Here is a 19758-nt window from a genome sequence, read left to right as displayed (position 1 = left end):
AACTTAATCCCCCCTGAAGAAGTCCTGGTTAAAAATACCTGCACACAACAAAAAGCAATTCGAAATAACAGCAGGTGTTTTATTTTTGGCATTTACGTCTGCCATTTAGGGTTGCCATATGTAGCCTAAATATACACACTTGTAAATGAAAATAAAACGAATAGTGTTGTTAGAGTTTATTGCTAATGATTTTTCCGTAGCATCGTCTCTAATGAGATGGAGAGCGAAAAATAGGCGGAGCTTCCTGTGATCGACCCTGTGACTCAGTGACTGTGTTTATTTTTTTGCAGTGCCAAATATTCCCCCCACACACGGTAAGATGAACGGTTGCTTGCATGACCTCAGGTTATATATATGCGTTTAATTGTAAATGTACTGGTTGTAACTGTGGAGATGCAGGATATAGGAGACATTTTCGCGATGTAACGTAATGACATAAAGAGTTGTCATAGAGCATGCACTGCGCTAACTTGAGCTACGGTTTCCCGTTCGTTAACAGCAGCTGCCGTTAAATGGAGAAGCACACTGGTCAGTTAAGGTTGATGTGGAAGAACCCAACAAGGATTGTTTTGTAGATTTTTTTTAACGGATGAGAGTGAATCGAGCGAGGAGCATTACAGGCGGCTGAAATGCGCTGCATTGTGTATGATGTCATGATGTTCCATTTCTAGTGACGCACTATTCAATTGAATTATTTCGGTAGGCTATATTTGACATCCGTTTTGACCTGTTAGAGCGTTTATATACCGAAATGTTTCCATTTAGTTGTTACATTATGTATAAGAGAAATGCACCTGTTAACTGAGCAGGCGCTCTGAAAGTAGGCTGCACTTTCATGACCGAATATGACATGCATAACCGTAGGCTTCATACATGCAGTGCCATTCATGACACAGTGCGCGACCGATTGCATTGTTTTGAAGACAGAGTCATCTAAAGGGATTTTTTTAAATTTCAACAATGTGTCAGTCGTTGATTGGTTATATATATATATTTAATTTTGTTTTCTCTGAGTACCGATATTTTAAGATTTTCCATTATGATATTTCACAAAGCTGCATTCCCCTTTTACAGCTATACTGTGTATATATATATATATATATATATATATATATATATATATATATATATATATATATGTATATGTATATATATATATATATATATATATATATATATATATATCAGAAATGGTTGACATTATTTTTAGTGCCATAATCAGATTACGATTAAGTCAATATTCTGGTAAGTAAACATCTTGCTCAGAATATCCACCATAACCTAACATTAATTCATATATTTGCATGTCCAAACAAAGATAGTTCTGGGTGATATTAGATACTGACATTTCTGAAAAGTCAAGATATAAAATAAGTTTTGTATGATTGTATACTAATATTTTATAAACATTGAAATTTTATAGCCAACATGTTGTAAAATATCTGGCTCTTGTAAGTTATTGTTAAGGACATCAATGTGATTATTTAAATTGATTATGTTGTTCTTCTATGTTCTATGTTATTCTTTTAGCATAGTAAATGGCAAGAGCATCTTCAGTATTTCCAGAAATTAATGCACATGTTTTAGCAATATGCTAATGTATGTATGCAATAGGAATTCCAATAACTGATAAATGTTTAATCAGAATATTGACCTTTATCAGAATGATCATATGAATGTTGTTAATGGTCCAAACTTTCTTTCATTCCCCATTCATGTCTATACAATTAATTTGATTTTCTAGGTCTCCCTTTCATAGAAAAACTTGCATCATGCCATACCAGAGCTGCTTCCTTAGTTTCTTATTAGTACTGCTACAGACATCAAGCTCCCAGCAAGAAGAGCAAAGCCAGCTGCTACTGGTGTCCTTTGATGGCTTCCGCTGGGACTATGTGAACCGAGTACCCACGCCCAATTTTCGTGCCCTGATGGATGAGGGTGTGCAGGTGGAGAAAGTGGAGAACACCTACATCACCAAGACCTACCCGAACCACTACACCTTAGTGACAGGATTACACGCCGAAACCCACGGCATCATTGCTAACGAAATGTACGACCCCATTCACAACCAGTCGTTTTCCATGGAGGGACCTTCAGTGTACGATGCATGGTGGTGGGAGGAGGCCGTTCCGTTGTGGGTGACCAATCAAAAGGCTGGCAGGAAGAGCGGAGCTGCCATGTGGCCTGGATCAGATGTAGCAATTGGTGGAACGTACCCAACACATTACATGAGTTATAATGCGTCAGTACCCTTTGAGACCAGAGTCGAGAAACTCATTGATTGGTTCTCAGGGCCGAAGGCCATCAATTTTGGTGTCTTATACTGGGAGGAGCCAGACGAGAGCGGGCATAACTTGGGGCCGGAGAGTTCACAAATGGATGCAGTCATAGCAGACATCGATGATAAGTTGGGATTCCTCAGGGACAAACTCAAAACCGCTGACCTTTATGATAAAGTCAATCTCATTGTTACAAGTGATCATGGAATGACTCAGTTATCACATGATAAGATTATTGAGCTGGACACCTACGTCAGCCGAGATCTTTACACATGGATAGACAAGAGTCCTGTAGTTGGTATTTTGCCGAAAGAAGGTAAGAATGAAAACAAAGCATTTGTTATTGTTTATTGCACTATTAACCCTCTGATGGTCTTTATTTATGTCTACACTCGTGTTTTTTGGGGTCTCCAGAGACCCCAGACAATAACATTTAATTTTGTAACAAGATAATAGTTTTTTTTTTTACAAATGTAATTTTATTCTGTTTGTTAATGTTTTTACTCAACATTTGTGCAGTTTTTGGAGAATTAATGATATCTTTTAAATTTCTATAAATAAATAAATATTTATTTATTTAAATAAGCTTTTTACAAAAAAACAGCATTTGATGTAAAATTCACTTTATAAAAGACCCAGATTTCTAACTTTCATTCATGGGGATAACATCGATCATTTTAAATGGTTTAATGTAAAATTTTTGGAAAATGCAGTAAAAAAAAAAAAAAAAAATCACTTTAACCACTAGATGGCCATAGAGCTCCACTATATGCTATTTGCTATTTGACTACCTGAAAGATATCTTTTCACAAGTTGGATTCAGTTGGATTCATATCTAAATATTATAAAATCACAATTATAACAAAAATAAAATATTTTTGTCAAAGTTTAGCATTTTTTTGTACTGAACTGTCTATGGTTTTTATTCAAACTAATAGATTTCATATTTTTTCCTTTTGTAATATGAAGACCACATCCTGGTCAAAAGCAGGACAAATATAATTTGTGAGCAAAATATTTTTTTTTACAATTTCCAATAAGAATGAACTTCAGGCGAGGCAAAAATGCAAATAGTATTATTGTGTATTTAGGATACATCAAAACCTAACTATGAAATTAACCGTGGCATGACAAAAGAGACGGTAATAATACTATAAGATATTATTAGTGGACAAATTATTAATGAGTGCGTGAAAAGTGTTTTAAGAGATTTTATTTGTAAATTGTCAAAAGTGCCTGTAGTCTAAGAAACACCCAATCATCAGTGAAATAATATGTTGCTATAATTGGTGACGCATTCAGACAAAACGTGTTTTTGCTGTTAAAAACGCGAGACGGAGGTCAGAGGAGTGAAAAGAAATGCAAGGTCTGGAAAAACATTAAACTTGTTTTAACTTTAGCACCACATTTTTAGAAAAGCACGTCATGCACGAGATGCTGCAAAAGACGCGAGCGCAACGGTTGAACACGTCTGTCTAGCTCGTGTTTACTTTGAAAAACAATGAAAAACGCATTCTGTGTGAACAGTATTTGAGTGTTATCCTCCTCTTAACCCAGGCAAACTTGAAGAGGTCTACAGCTTGTTGAAGAACGCCAACCCTAACATGGCTGTGTATAAAAAGGAGGAGATTCCAGATCATTACCACTACAGACACAATGCCAGGATCATGCCTCTGATCATTGAGGTCAAAGAGGGATGGACGGTCATGCAGAACAGAAATGGATCCCTTATGTGTGCGTATTGGTATTTCCGCATAATTCAAGCACAATGAACACATGCGATAACACATTAATGTCGCCGATGTGCTTGCTTATCAATATCTTGAGATACCTTTGCAGTTATTTAATGGTCATGTGTTTGATTTGCAGTGGGAAACCATGGTTACAACAACAGCCTTCCCAGCATGCAACCTGTGTTCGTCGCCCGCGGACCCGCTTTCCGCCGTGCCTACACCAAGGCGTCCATGTGCTCCGTCGACCTCTATCCTCTCATGTGCAGCATTCTTGGTCTCAAGCCCTTGCCCAACAATGGCTCTTTGTCAAGCGTGCAGGATCTCTTAGTGGAGACGCCAACCCCAAAACCAGTGGTGCCACTCGTGCCCAGAGAGACTTCCTACGCCTGGGCTGTGGGATCCATCTTCGGCACCGCACTCGTGATCGGGTTTCTCTTTATCTTTGTGCAGCAGGTGACACAAAGGCAGCTACCACCACTGCATCTGTCCAATAGTGAGATAACACAACCCTTACTGTAGGCTCAAACACGTCACTTTTCTCATGTGAGCTTCTTAAAGTATGCAGCACTGAATTTTTCATCCAGTGCCACAGATCTCATTTCAGTCTAAAATAATTCTAATAACACTTTTTAAGCAGTCAGCATGGTCGCTCGAATCCAAAAGCGATCAACATCCACGGTACCATGCCAAAGCCAAATATACCAAAAGCAATATGGGGAACGATGCTACGGTGGAAAAAGGTGGTGACAAAAATGATAAAAATCATAGCTGACCAAGCCAATAGTGCCCTCTTCTGGTGAAGCTGTCAGTGATACCTTTAATCTTGTCATCTAAAATGTAGTATATGAAGAAAAATGGCTAGCATCCCCATGCTTTTCCTTTCAATTTGAAGCTGATATTTATTTAATAAAAGAGAGATTTGCCCTATTCTCTTGAATTTGCATTAAATGTATATTCCGGGTTCAGTGTGGGTTTAAATCGATAGCATTTGTGGCATAATGTTGATTATTACAGAAATGAATTTCAACTTGTTCCTCCTTTTCTTAAAAAAAGAAAAAAGCAATCTGGAACACAGTGAGGTACTTAGAATGGAAGTAAACCAATCCGTAAACATTAAAATACTCACTATTTCAATAGTATAGAAAATGAAAATGACTGTTAAAAACATTTGAACAGCTTCACAGCTCAAATAATATGCACATTTTATCAGAAGACTAATTTTAAGTGATTTTATAAACTATAATGCTTTTAAATCCTCCAAAAATTCACCAAATTTTTTTATGGATTCTTTGATGAATAGAAAGTTCAAAAGAACTACATTTATTTGAAATAGAAATGCTTTGTAGCAGTCTTTACTGCCACTTTTGAACTCAAATAATACGCATATTTTAAAATAACATTTCTTTTAAAGCACCACTATTATGCTATTTTAAAGGTTTGGAGGTCTTCTACAAAAGGTTTACATGCATCCAAGGTTTTCTCATAATAACATTGCAGCATCTCCTCAATTTTTAAAGTCTAAAAACGGTCTCAACAGTCTCCTTTCCATGAGCTTACTCTGCACTGATTGGTCAGGTTACCAAGTCTGTTGTGATTGGTCTACGGCTTACAGTGTGTGTCGGAAACGAAGCGGCCATTACCATATTTGAAATTCAGCTTCTGAAAGCGCTTGATACACAGTGAAATATACAGTATCGATGCCGTTGGTTTTTTCCATAACAATTCCATCTTGATTCCTTGGAAGTGCATGCAAAGTGGATTTTTGGATTTCACAGCGCTGAAATCAGCATCTTCCCGACATGTCGACAACACAAACCAAACTCTTCCATGCCTCAGCTACTACTACTGTGTTTGAGGGTCAAAGTAGACCCTCAGAATAAATTTTTTTTCTTTCTTTTTTTAGAAGAGACCTTTATTTGTTGTGCACTTTGATCTTTAAAACTTTGCAGACTTTTTACATTCACAAACAGCTATATTACACACTAGGTAATATAGTCGAAAAAGCATAAGAAAACAAGTTCAACATTTACCTGTTAATCAACATTATGCCACAAATGCTGTCGTTTGAGTTTAACTTGTATTGAACATGGAATATTCCTTTAACGGAATGTTATGGATAGTTAAGATTTTGAAGAAAAAAAATTAAGGGACATTTGTAGCAGTTGCTTTTTGAATTTGTTGTTTATTCTCACACCCATTGTAGTTTTGTTTGTTAATTTGTTAAATGCAGTTGTTTAATTTGGCAGATTAATGTTAGTGTTAATGAAAAGAAGCCGGTAGTTGTCAAACTACCTCCGTGTTGCACTAAGATCAATGTAAGCTAATCAGGATAGAGAGATGAAATATTAGACTAGTGGAAAGTTTTAGCTTATTTGCGTTTTGCACAATGTAATACCATCAAAATTTATATAAAAAGGGGTAGGGGTTTCGGTGCCAAAATCCTTTTGATTGACATAGTAATTATATAGTTCTTGCGTTAATGTATTTTGTACTTTTTGAAAATAGCATTTAACAGAAAGCCCTGTGTGGGGCAAAACACTGTGATTGTCTTCTACTGGTGTAAAGATTAAAGGGAAATTAAGTATTTATGCTCTTTGAAATATATGTTGCTGAAATAGTCGTAGTTAGCTGCTTGCAGAATGTTAGGATTGTTTCGATCGAGGAAATTATGACTTTCTATATGGATGTGTGCAGAAACTATTGTGTTTTGTTTTAAGCATTTCTATGATTTCCTGGATTTGTCTTTTATGGCCTACTGACTTGATTTGGACCCGTCAAAAGTCCCATAACTAAAACATGACTTTAAATGTGCAACAATAAAGGTAAATTAATGCCTAATTTGGAAACTCCTGAGTTCTTATTAGCAGTCTCAACCCATTTCCCCCACAGTGATTATCTTTTTAACTTTTTGCAGGCTACCAGGACATTGTGAAAGACCAGTGTGCAACAAAGTGATGGCTCAATTGTGGTCGTTTAATGTTATTCAGTGACCCGTTTGTATCTAAGCCAGTAGCTTCTGGCCAGAAAAGGCAGCAGTAGACTCTATACCGATGATCAAAAATGTAGCTGCCACCTTAAATTCAGAAACGTACCCAGCCAGATTTGTTTTTTTTTAAAGAAAATACTTTTATGCTGCCCACAAAAACTGCATTTATTTGATCAAATACAATATTATAGTTTAAAATAACCTTAATATTATTTAAAATGTATAATTTATTTCAGTGACGACAAAGCTGAATTTTCAGCATCATTACTCCACTCTTCAGGGTCTCATGATCCTTCAGAATCACTCTAATATGCAGATTTGATGCTCAATTTATTTTTGTGGAAACAAATAGAAAAGTTCAAAAGAACAGTCTTTATTTGAAATAGAAAAATTTTGTATTACCAGAAATTGTCACGGTTACTTTTGATCAATTTAAATGTCCTTGCTATTTTTTGTGACTTGATCTAAACTTCTGAATGGGATATATAATTATGAATTTAAAAATATGAAAATTAGTAGTGTCAAAAACAACTAGAAACATGGTGGAATTCACAGGCAAATCTTTAATAGTTGCAAAAATACAAGGGGAACTCGAGTGCATTTTATGCTCTAGAATCTAAGAAACTCATGCATACAAACAAAAGCAACAATTCATCAGTAGAGCTGGTGAGAAGACTAAAATAAGTGGCTTTCAGCAGATCGCTAACCTAGGCCTGGAGCTGAAGAAAAGGCCAAAGGAGGTGAAAAGGCATGCGTCTGACAAAAAGAAGCTGAGCAATATGGAAGAGGCAAATTAAGCTTTTTGGTTATTTCTTTAAATGGCATCAATATCAATGTCCTCCTCCTCATGTTCTGACTTCTCAGGTTTTTTAGTCTCCATTTTTAGCTCACGGGCAGAGGAAGAATACACCACCTAGGGAAAAGGGACATTTTAGCAAATTCTGTGCTACCCAACAATGTTAAGCGAGTAACTAACAAGCATCACATTTTGTATAACAATCTTATAAAAAATAAAAAAAATCTGAAAACCCTGGTTATGAAAGTTGGTGTGATAATGTGGCTTTTTTTTTTTACCTCAACATTGTCCTCATCATCATCTTCCTCTTCCTCACTGCCCTCACTCTCCTCCTCTGCCTCTTTGAGCCATTTAACGAAGGGCTCTGCCTTGGCATGAATCTCTTTAGCCAACTCTTTAGAGACATACTTCTTAGACACCTACAGCAAAACATCACAAACAGGTTTAAACTCATGAATACTGGTAGTAGGATTGGGTACCGAAACCCGGTACCAATATGGAACCTGTGCCCAAGTACCCGGACCGAATTAAAACGCAGATTTCGGTGCCACTTAAATGCCTCAGATGTTGGTTCAAATATTTGCCCTCTGGTTCTCCAAAACAGACGCAAGAAGCATCACCAGGGGCGCGGGTAGATATTTTAGGTTGGGGGTGCTGTTTTTTTTTTTTTGCCACTTTTTAATAAGAAATTATATCAAGTCTATAAAACTCGCCAAAACTCTGCGAATCACAAGCGTATCGGTGAGAACACTCATTTAAACGGCAAACACACACACGAACTTGACAGCACATCACATTTTTGACATTATTGATACTGCTTTCATTCGTAATGCAACGGACCGGCCTACAGAACATAAATTAAGCCTTTAAACAAATGGTTATTGGGTTGTTTACACTGTCATATACAATAAGAGAGCATGAACAGTGACAGGAAATAGAAGTGCACAAAAAACCTGCCTAGTGCCTACCTTGCACAAAATGGGGTGCTGCAGCCACCCCACTTCCTGTGCCCCTGATTACCACAAGTGATCACTAGTTAACCCTTTGACGTGTACGATCATTCACACTGATGTGATTAGAACGTTCAGATCACGTGATCATCAACTTCTAAATTCAAATCTGCGTTCGCATGTTGGCTGTCACTAAGCCAGATGCGCTCAGAGCTGTCATATAACAACTATGCAGTGTTTAACAACAACATAAGTTTTTTTTTTAGGTTTCAGACATTTAAATACACATAAGTACTAGCAAAACAATACATTTATACTTTGTAAAATACACACTGATGTCTATGAAAGCGGCAATAATTATTTCGATTATATTGATAACGTGTTAGATACACATTGTGTAGACCTGTAACTATCAAATTTACTCTCTTCGTCTCGCACTTCACCAGTCACTTGCTTTCATGTATTTCGGGAGAAGTGGATGAATTGACTTGTAAACCTGACAGATAATTCTCTGAACTGCGGTGTGTACTAACATGGTGCGTTATAGATCAACTAACATGAATCATAATGATTATAAAGGTTTCTTAAATGACAAAACACATTCACTTACATGTATTGAATAAAAAAATATCAGCCAAGGACTGACTGACATATGACGCAGAACAAAATGATTTGTTGCGTTACATTTAGTAACGGACCGGCGTACATCTAATAAATTATTCATTGAAGAACATTGTGCAAGTTGACTGCAACAATAGAGCTGCGAATTTCACATACTTTTAAAAATCCAGCATTCAGTCGATCCTGATGAGTGCTCATTGTCAGTTGCTAATATGACAGCGTTTTTCTTCCACGAAGGGTTTTGCATCACGGCATTTAAGGTGATGCGCTATAAAATAACGACCTTGTGCAGAACATGCAGTAAGTCAGGAGAGGTGTCATATTGCCAGAGAAGGTAAAAAATTGTCATATTTCTGCAAAAGAAATGCTGAAATTTAAAGCTGGTTTGTAGCATTACAAGAACTACTTTGCTGTTATTAGTACTTTAACTTAATGTAAAATTATTGTAGTTGGGTTAGGTGGCTTAGGTTTTATTGTGAATACGTACATTTGTTGTGTTTTGTATTTATGCATTGTATTAACTTATATTTATATATTTAAGTATAATTATATATATATATATATATATATATATATATATATATATATATATATATATATATATATATATATATTAGGGATGGGGGAATTAACGCGTTAATCTTTGCGATTAATTTGAAATGTTTAACGCGTAAAAAAAAAATAACGCAATTGACGCAGCACTTTTTTTTGTTGCCTCGTTTTAATGATTTCCTGTTGCGTCTGCTATTAAAAAGGCCGAAATATGCCGTCCCGCCCCTCCATGTTCGGCGGTCAGGTTTCATTCTCGGGCAGCTTTCATGAGCGGGTCTTTTCCGCTCGGTATGTGCGTCGCGCACGCGCGCGTGAGTGTGTGTGTGTCGGTCGGTCGGCGCGCTCTGTGCTCCGCGCGCGCGCGTGCGTGTGTGTGTGTGTGTGTCGGTCGGTCGGCGCGCTCTGTGCTCCGCGCGTGCGTGCGTGTGTGTGTGTGTCGGCTCGCTCTGTCGTTAATGGCCCAGCAGCGGCGAGCTCTCCGTTCCGTGTGTGTGTGTGTGTGTGTGTGTGTGTGTGTGTGTGTGTGTGTGTCGGCGGCTCTGTCGTTAACGGCCCAAAGGCTTCAATCATGTACTAAGCACTGGAAAAGTAAAGTCCACTCAAGTAACGTGAAATTTCTCTGTTGACTTCTGTTTGCTGAGCTGGTATAGCCATGCTGGGCAACAATGGTAAAATGACCTGCTCTGATCACATGCTCTGGTAATAATAGCTTTGTAGGACTATATTTTGTTTTAATAATTAATAAAATAATAATAATAATAATAATAATCTGTTAAATTGATTATGTTGATTGATTATTGAAAAAGAATAATATATTGATGTTTAATATTTTAATATAGGGCTATTTTCTGTTCCCTTTTTTTCCTGTGTTGTTTAATTAGGTGATTCTAAGTTTAAATATTGATGATTACAAGCTTGGGGGAAGCGCAATTAATTGCAATTAATTACAGAAATTGTGCAATTAATTAGTTAATTTTTTTTAATCGATTCCCAGCCCTAATATATATATATATATATATATATATATATATATATAAATAATGGCTTGGTTGAATTCCAATGTAGAATGCCGCTGCGAAGTATAACACCGTTCCCATGAAAAACAGAGCGTTGCTATGGACGCGGAATGGACTATTTTCTTTAGCGGAAGCAATACAATCGTTTTTAAATCAAACTCCTTTTTAAAATCAATATTTCGTCAAATTATTTATTTTGTAGGTAGCCATGTAATAAGCGGGATAATGTATAGCGAGGCGGTTGTTATAGCGAATAACCCCTTCAGGCTGATTCAAGACCCCTCCGCTCCCATTCAGCCTGTCGGGGTTGTTATCCGCTATAACAACCGCCTCGCTATTACATTATCCCATACACAGTTCAATTTAAAGAATTCTTTTAATTTTTTTAAATAAATGTCATTCACCATCGTATTGACGCTCTTTTTTAAAGTATCAGTTCAGGCACCGGTACCATTTTAAAAGTATTGATTTGGCACCGGTATCGAAAAAAAAAAACCGATACCAAACCCTACTGGTAGCGGTGCTCCGATAGATCACAATTGGTAATCTCTCAATTTGTCGATCTCATACTGACCAATCTAAAAGACGTGCTCCTGACGTAAGAGGTTTGCAGCAACGCAGTCTCAATCTCTGTCCGGCGTGGGTAAAATAATTATGCTGAAGGTGAGGTACAATTCATATTTCTCAAACAGTGTGAGTGAATCACCACGCACTCTCCCTTTCACTGTTAAAATGCACAAATGGCTTCAAGTCACCATATCTGCACGCTGCAGAGTTGACAGGAATTGTCAGGCAGTGGCAATTGAGGCAGTGTCGCGTCGTCACTGAAGTTTATAGTCTGCATTTCTTTAGAGATGGAGCGCTCATGCACTCACACATAAGGCTGCCTCACAAAAAGCTTGAGTACCAATTTTCACTAAATGGTCAAATAGTAGGCACGTCAACTGTCGGTTTTGTCTTGCGTGAATGTAAGTTCAGAAAGAAAATGCATGTGTATCAGTATATTGGATCCGTGCATTCGGTCTTAAAGTGACAGCAGCCTAACAACCCTGCTGCTGTCTCTGATTTTGTATTTTGTTGTTTGATTAACATTGACACTCGCTGCTCTTGAATGAATAACTTTAATTTTAAAGATTAATCTGTATTTAATTTATTCAGGGAAGACCATCCAGTATTATTTTTATTTGTAAAAAAAAAAAAAAAAAATCCCCATTGTAAAAACAAATGCACTGCATGATCAAACATTTAGGTGAGAATTTGTTTTTGTGTGAGAAATGCTTCTTGTGATCGACAATCGGCTTCAAAAATCCAATCGGAACACCCTTAAACACTGGACTAGTCAAGTATGATTGCTGTTAATAAGCATGCAGGTCACAGACGTTACCATATTACAACCCTCTCAGACATTCAGGCTAAAATGACAGATCCTTCAAGGGTTGCCTGGCAACTGACCACATCATCCTTCTGTCTATGGCTACATTTGGTTTCATGCATGTAAACAACTGAGATCGATGTTTGGCATCTGATCATGACAGATTCTAGAATGTCAAGTGTTTTGATGGCAGGTTACCTTTTCAGCCCATGCAAGTATGACATCTTCCTCCAGCAGGTCTGCATCATACAGGTCTTTGAGTATAATGGGGACTCTGGGTAAGAGCTGAGTCTGATGCAGCTTCACAAGGCACTCAAACCCACCCAGCAGATACTTCTGAGCTTTCTTATTGTTGTGGCAGAACTGTGGGTAGAAATGTAAACTTATTTACTATAGTTCATCAACAAGTCAGTATGACTTATTTAACAAAAGAAATATGGAAAGACTTGTTGATGTGCAACTAATAGCATTTGAGAGATTAAGAAAATAAAAATCCAGATAATTCACTCCTTTTTTAAATACAACAACCAGGGTTTTCCATTATCTTGGACTAAATGGATATATTAGGTAGCCAATATTAAAATTATGCACGTTCATGCAGGCAACAAATGTACACTTCAGATGAAGCTGTTCACTGCTGGATTTGACAAAGTCAGTATGGTTTGTGTAAAGCAACGTTTATTAGAAGGTCAAAGATTTCCGAACGCTGATGGTAAATGACAACGTATTATGTAGTGTTTGTTTTTAATATTACTAATAATATAAAAGCAAATTCTATACTATTTGGTATACCATTTACTTTGTTTAATATTTCTATCTAATAACGTATTAGACAGAACTGTTAAACAGAGATCGTAAACTAATGGTGACGAAGAATGGGAGCGGTGTGTGGCGCTCTTAGCACCGTCAATATATAAGTCCCGCTTCTGACACATTGGACAAACAGAAAAACGTATCGGTCGATGCAGATATTTTAAAAAAATGCAAAGGCCGATATATCGGTCGACCACAAATTTTATTAAATTGAGTGCCATTTTTTTTTTTAAACACGTAAATTAATTGGTTAAAAGTGTGACCCCTGGAACTTAATTTACAGTGTTGGGTTTTCAAATATTGTGGACAATGAGGGGCCTTGGAATCAAAGATTTGAGAACTATTGTTCTAAATGTTAAAAATGCTAATAGATGTCAGGACGTACCCTGAGGAAGTGACGCTTGTACTTCTTGATCTGGTCACGGATGTTCTCATCAAAGAGCAGCTCGCTTAGAATCAGAGGACCCATGGCCTTTACATCAAGCCTTTCAGCCTCAGCCAAGACCTCTTTATCTGCAGCGTCAATCGCTCCACTGTCCTTCTTTTCCTGAAGAGCAGAAGCAAAAAGATTGGAGCTGAATAAGACAGTCTATATATAAATAGTATCTTTCTTAAATTCAATAATATCTTAAGACAAACACCTTTACAAAGTTGTAAAATATGTTGACCCTCTCCTCCAGGGATTTTTCCAAGTCTTCAGTGAGCGTGAGACCCTTGGCGTGCTCGCTGATCTCCTCCATCCTGCGGCGCTGGGCCTCCTCTGTGGTCTCCTCAGCCCAGTCTTCATCATCATCATCCCCATCCTGCCATGATCAAAATAACATTCAACACCAGCATTTCTCATTTCCTCCACTGGTTAGGCTGAAAGTGGTTTCTCAAAGCAGCATTTACCACTGCATCAGGGGCATCTATGTCATTATGATTCCCAGCCTCTCCACCACTTGAGCCATTCTCTTTGTCTTTCTTTCGGTTTTTCTTTTCCTTCTCTTTTTTCACAGATCCACTGTCATTCTCTGCCACAAGACCAGAGAGAGGAAACAACAGAGTTCAGTTTATGCACAGAATCAACATGCAAAGGGTCTGAATTTTCTGACCACCATTACAGCAGATACTAAGACTGAAACACATCAAGTTAACCCAAATACTCAGAAACTGAAAAGGCCTTCTTTTGGTTTCATGTGAAACTGACAGGTTTATGGAAGTAAGAAAATGACAGCAAGAACAATTTACCACTGGGGATTCAAAACCTCAATTCACTGTCTCTTTATAATCTGTATTTACCAGGTGGATTCTTGAGAATGAAGGTGCAGAGCTTGTGTCTAGTGTCCAACATGCCTCGGTACCCACAAGCCTTGCAGGAGTTTCCAATGGTCTGCTTCTTGGGATTAATGTGCTACAATGACAAGAACATTTGAAGCAACTTTAAGGTACACTGATAAACAATCTGTACAACAATGAATCCAGCGAGAAATCTCTGGGGCAAATCACTCACAACTTCTAAACAAAGCTTCCTGTACTTGAAAACTGCAAAGATTGCTTTGTTGCCATAAAAATGTATGCTTTTCCCTATATACAGGTGTGTATATCGATATAGGGATTTATCCTGTGTTGTGTCTTATGACCTTACAGACAGTTTTTAAGGCAGACTGCCGCATGAAACAGAAACCAGGCCAGCTGAGACTATGCAAAATCTCAGGAAGTCAAACAGTACTGCACTGCAGAGGAAAATCAGTAGAGCAAAGTAGAAGTATTTTGTTCTCAACTGAATATTTCATCTAATAATCAAACTTGTCATTTACTCGGTCTTATGTCACTCCAAACCCATAAGACTTTTTCAAAATATAACATTTAAAACATAAATGAAGAATTTTTAAATAAAACAATAATTTCTGTCCCTCCATACAAAGTCCTTGCAATCAAAACGTTGATGCTTCAGAGAGGTCATTGACATTGTATAAATAATGAGGAACAGATTTAATTTAGACTTTTATTCATAAATATACACTGATCAACACACATACATGTAGCACATTGAATATGGTAAACGGAAGCTCAACTGTACTTGCTTGATGTGCAAAAAACAAACCTCATTGGTTCGTGCAGAAAGTTAAATGTGCTTGTTGTAACTCCAAAAAAAAAAAATCATGGTGGCTCAAGCAAGCTTAAGCTTCCGTTTACCATATTTGATGTGCACTGTGTAGGCATGAGCGGTATATGGACTTTGTAAAGGTATATTGATATGTGGATAAGATTATATGCTGATATAGATTAGTTTGATGTTGTGAGTGAAAAAAATTATGAGGACACGGTGAGCTGCTGTAGGGAAATGGCACAATCCTAGTGGTCCTAAACATGAAACATGCACTTCACATGAAACATTAGGCACAAAAAAAAAAAAAAAAAAAAAAAACATTAATGCAACTTGCCCTGTCAGATGTTCTCGAAAGATCTGTGCACTAACAGATTGTGCATTCTTTGAACGAAAGTCTTATGGGTTGGAACAGCATGAGGGTGGAGTAAATTTCAGAACTAACCCTTTAAGAAAAAAACCCTGCTGTCAATGGCTGGTAGTAGGGCTTTCCGATTAATTCAAATTTAATGTTTTGCCACAATTATTATTATTTTTTATAAATTGTGGTTTTGAATAAAAATGTTGGCAAATGTTACAATTAGACATGTTGACAATTCAGCAATGATAACAGTTAAGAGAAGAAAATGATCCGACCACATGGAGCATCTGATTAACCGCTCACGTTGGTTGGCATTTAAACTATGTTGATCACTTCAGGTGTGGTGCACCTGTCCTGGAATATAACTAACTAGATGGTTAATAAAGATTATGTTACTTGAATTATATATTAGTTAGCCTACATTTTTAAGTTGACTAATTAAACATAAAATTGTGAATCGGGATTTTATTTTTTTGCCATATCACGCAGCCCTAGCTGGTAAGTTTTGGCAACTGAAAACAAGAGACTGAATAAATGTAACAATGAGAGACTGAAGTTAGCCTGTATACAGCTAATGACACAGCTACTTTCCTCTGTACACCTGCAAAACAATCTCAACACACAGAAGCCAGATGTGTGACCCCACATACTCAGCAAAATCAATACAAACATAAAGGGCATACAGTTCAACTGGGCATCAAGGGCACCCATTTTTGTCTAGAATGCACCTGTTCATCAATAGTCTCACTGACCATGACTCATCTATGCATCTTTATTACCTATAAGTCTAAATGTACAAGGCAAAATGGAGAATGTATTTACCAAATCAGTTTCAGGATTGTCGCATTCAGGACACAGCACAAACTTGCGAATGAATCCATCTAGCATGTCTTGCAGTTTGTTTGCCTCATGAGATCCATTGACGATGTAGCGGTCATTCTTGGAATCGAACTGGGTTTGGGCTCCCAACTCACAACCAAAGAATTTGGTGGGATCTAAACAGAGGTTACAATTTAATGTTATATGAAAAAAAACTACTTTTATAAAAAAATAAGTAAAATAGCTTTTAAATTCAATGCTCACATGTCGGAGGCCTATTCAGAGCTTTGGCAACATCAACCATGTTGACTATGACTGTTTTAATTCCATTCCCCTTGCCTTCCACCTGTGAGAAATAGAAACAGTTTAGGTTATTTTTATTTATATATTTATATAATATATATAAATAAAACATCCTTTAACACCCACCTTTGCAATGATACGGGGCATTTTATAGCGGTAGAACTGGTCCGACACGCTGCGGTTGACATTGATGGACATTTTGGCTTCCCGTATGGTTTATCAGCAAGACGAGAAGATCTTGAATTGGCAATTATTAGTATCTTCTGTTTGGAGAGGAGGGGATGACATAAACGACTGCAAGAGTACTTTGTCTCTGACATGAAAAGGGTACGGCCACTGAGGCTCCAGGCTTGGAGCTCGTTGACTAAGTTCCCCCCAAACAGGTTCCGTCAGCTGCACTATAGCACTGCGAAAGGGAAATAAAACCGAGAATGAGGATTAAGAGCAGAAAACACCAAGCGTCACACAGTTTAGCAACATTACCCCCCTGATATCAAATACAGCAGACATATGAATCGAGGTGTGCCCATTCTCTATAAGACTGACAAGTTATCTACTAGGACCACCTGTCAAAGTGATATTGGGGTATGTATGTCCTGTGTAACTATTTAGAAACAACTCTAGGCTGAAATAAGTTGCTATTTAGTATAGGAAACAGTGGCAATGTGAGGCCAAGTACAGAGCCTGACATTCTAGACAAATTCGGTGCAGCATTTAGTTTCTGATGGGATAAAACACCAAATAGGCCTCTGCTGAGCAAACCCATGCTGCAGAGTGCGTCACACCATAGAAGGACGCCATTTTATTCGGTGCAGTATGCAACACATTAACTGATGCGCACACATAGATCTGATTAAACAAACCAACTATCGCGAGAGTGTTCGCGTAAGTTACACATGAGAGAAAAAAACACTAGAAATAACGAAAATCCACGTACCTTTCCCATCCGTAGCTCCTGTCGTCCAGGTACTCACCGTTTTCGCAAAACAAAGACATAAACACACCGCTGGTCGCCCTGAAAAGAGGTGAACTACTGGTTTGAGTTTGTCAGTTTAGTTGGAAACGCTAGTTAGTGGTCGGCACGGCGGTGCCTGACTGGGTTACACCTTGCGAAGCAGAGTGATAAACCCTGGAGAGAAATCTCACGACGCCCTCAATACAGGGGATCTGAAATAAAACAGCACTCATGAGCAAAATTATTCAACCAACAACGCAATAATGCCGTTGCGTACTAACATGACTGACGTTACGTATAAGAGCTAGTCAGCTAACATATGGCAGCATAACCTGAAAGCTAACACGCAGTAGCTCCTCAAGTCAGAGTCCGAATATATGTATAAAATGTGCCAAAATCAGAATAATTTCTTATTAAAAAGAATTCCTTGTTGAAAAGGCCAATATGTTTTCGTGAAGTTTTACTCACCTCTCGCACGCCCGTATGCTAAACCACAATGAGCACATAAACCCTCGTGACTAGTGACTTAACTCGGCCAAAAACTAGCCCCGCCCCATCAGTTAAACGGCTGTTTTGATTGGCTTGTGCCTCACTGGATTCTATTTGATTTGTTAAATTTTGCTATCAATCATATTGGGCAGTTACTTGCTGATTGGGGAAGATCTCTTTTGTGGTAGGCCACATAACTTAATACTTTAGACATTTTTTTATACATAAATGCAGCTTAATGGTATTTACAGATGCCTGTTTTTGTTATAGTAATGGTACAAAAAACCTTGCTATTATGCATTACATTATTATGCCCCCATGACATGTCTGGATATAGCCTACTGGATAAAAGATGGAAATCATATTAGTTTGTTTTTTGTTATTACAATAAAGGGGAATGATGAAATTTTTGCCATGCAATTTCTAACATGAAAACAATATATATTTTTTAATTATTTTATATATTATTTCTTTCCAAGAAATTGTGAAGAATTATAATATTTTTAATGATTTGCCTCTCCTTCTACATAATTCTGCTTTCAGAAGCAACACAAATTATAGCCTGGGACAGTGGATGACACACAGAGTGAATTCTCTGGATGTGTTTACAAACTACTGGAACAAAAGATTCCTGGCTGAGCACATCATGATGTAGGCCAATGGAGAGGAATGCAGAGGACAAACAGCCAGTGTGGGTCCACAGGATTACCTGTGGCATTTTCAGGGTTCAAAGGGTTTACTGTTGTAAGGGACAGTGACAAAGGCTTTAATCTTTCTTGCACAAAGGAAAATATCCTATATTTCTATCAAAAACATTTATCAGCCTTCATTAGATAAGTGAAGGTCTTATGTCTGGTTATAGCACTAATTATGACCTAAAAGGTCATAATGTTGTTGTGTTTTTTACAGCAACAAAAAGGCAAACATAGCCCACTAAGAGTAGGCTATAGCAAATCAATTAGGCTTTTTTTTAAGTGAAAACATAAATGTGATTGATTCCTCTGTTAGGTGAATTCAACTGAATGGGCAAAATTTATGAATTTGCCAGATGCTTTAATCCAACATACATTTAAACAATACACTTATTAGTATATGCATTCATTCAAACCATTGGCATTAGCACCACACCCTTGTTGAAACACAGGAACTCTTTATACCCACAAATTAAAATTCTGTCATTTACTCACCTTCATGTCATTCCAAACCAGTACGCATTTCTTGTGCCCCAATTTACCAATAAACGCACATGAATGTGTGGTGGTATACATTTTTAAAATAAAGTAAGAGTTCTATTTTTAAAAAGAGAGAGTTAAATAAGTAATATAGTAGTTTGTAAAAAATAAATAATAATAATATAGTTTGTAAAATAAATAATAATACAAAAATATATATATTTTATTATTATTATTTATTTATTTTACAAATTTTACAAATGATATATATATATATATATGTATACAGTATATATATATATATACATATATATATATATATATATATATATATATATATATATATATATACACAAACCACTTTGTTTTAACAACCTAAATTGGTATGATATAATTTGTTTTAAAAGGTAAGCCATCTAAGCCATTAACATATTTCAATAAACTTCAGTTTA

At 37.0% G+C, this 19758-nt stretch overlaps 2 protein-coding genes across 2 annotated transcripts; one reads left to right on the top strand and one right to left on the bottom strand.

Annotated features, from left to right (window-relative positions):
- Positions 1–191: 191 nt before the first annotated feature.
- On the top strand, positions 192–6850 carry enpp5 (ectonucleotide pyrophosphatase/phosphodiesterase 5). The gene is made up of 4 exons (XM_082146869.1): positions 192–314; positions 1745–2595; positions 3837–4013; positions 4149–6850. Exons 2-4 carry the CDS (start codon positions 1773–1775, stop codon positions 4529–4531), a joined length of 1383 nt encoding a protein of 460 aa, XP_082002995.1. The 5' UTR covers positions 192–314; positions 1745–1772; the 3' UTR covers positions 4532–6850.
- A 691-nt stretch (positions 6851–7541) lies between these two features.
- Positions 7542–18198, bottom strand: eif5 (eukaryotic translation initiation factor 5). The gene is made up of 12 exons (XM_082146874.1): positions 18114–18198; positions 17628–17857; positions 16817–17096; positions 16652–16733; positions 16391–16563; positions 14400–14511; positions 14010–14131; positions 13760–13921; positions 13504–13665; positions 12504–12668; positions 8073–8213; positions 7542–7911 (listed from the first exon to the last, which is right to left on the bottom strand). The coding sequence occupies exons 3-12, from the start codon at positions 16886–16888 to the stop codon at positions 7813–7815; spliced, it is 1290 nt and encodes a 429-aa protein (XP_082003000.1). The 5' UTR covers positions 16889–17096; positions 17628–17857; positions 18114–18198; the 3' UTR covers positions 7542–7812.
- Positions 18199–19758: the final 1560 nt, after the last annotated feature.

This window comes from Leuciscus leuciscus (assembly GCF_965113295.1).
Source record: "Leuciscus leuciscus genome assembly, chromosome: 19".
Lineage (NCBI taxonomy): Eukaryota > Metazoa > Chordata > Actinopteri > Cypriniformes > Leuciscidae > Leuciscus > Leuciscus leuciscus.
Note: the sequence above shows the minus strand (reverse complement) of the source record. Positions and strands in the feature narration are given on the sequence as shown.

What these genes read in the sequence shown, in the direction of transcription:
- enpp5 (XM_082146869.1), top strand. Translation starts at nt 1,773, where the DNA reads ATGCCATACCAGAGCTGCTTCCTTAGTTTCTTATTAGTACTGCTACAG. An exon ending in TGGTATTTTGCCGAAAGAAG is followed by an intron (nt 2,596 to 3,836) that starts GTAAGAATGAAA and finishes CTCTTAACCCAG; the next exon opens with GCAAACTTGAAGAGGTCTAC. An exon ending in CAGAAATGGATCCCTTATGT is followed by an intron (nt 4,014 to 4,148) that starts GTGCGTATTGGT and finishes TTTGATTTGCAG; the next exon opens with TGGGAAACCATGGTTACAAC.
- eif5 (XM_082146874.1), bottom strand. Translation starts at nt 16,888, where the DNA reads ATGTCCATCAATGTCAACCGCAGCGTGTCGGACCAGTTCTACCGCTAT. An exon ending in TGCCCCGTATCATTGCAAAG is followed by an intron (nt 16,734 to 16,816) that starts GTGGGTGTTAAA and finishes TATTTCTCACAG; the next exon opens with GTGGAAGGCAAGGGGAATGG. An exon ending in TCTGAATAGGCCTCCGACAT is followed by an intron (nt 16,564 to 16,651) that starts GTGAGCATTGAA and finishes ACCTCTGTTTAG; the next exon opens with ATCCCACCAAATTCTTTGGT.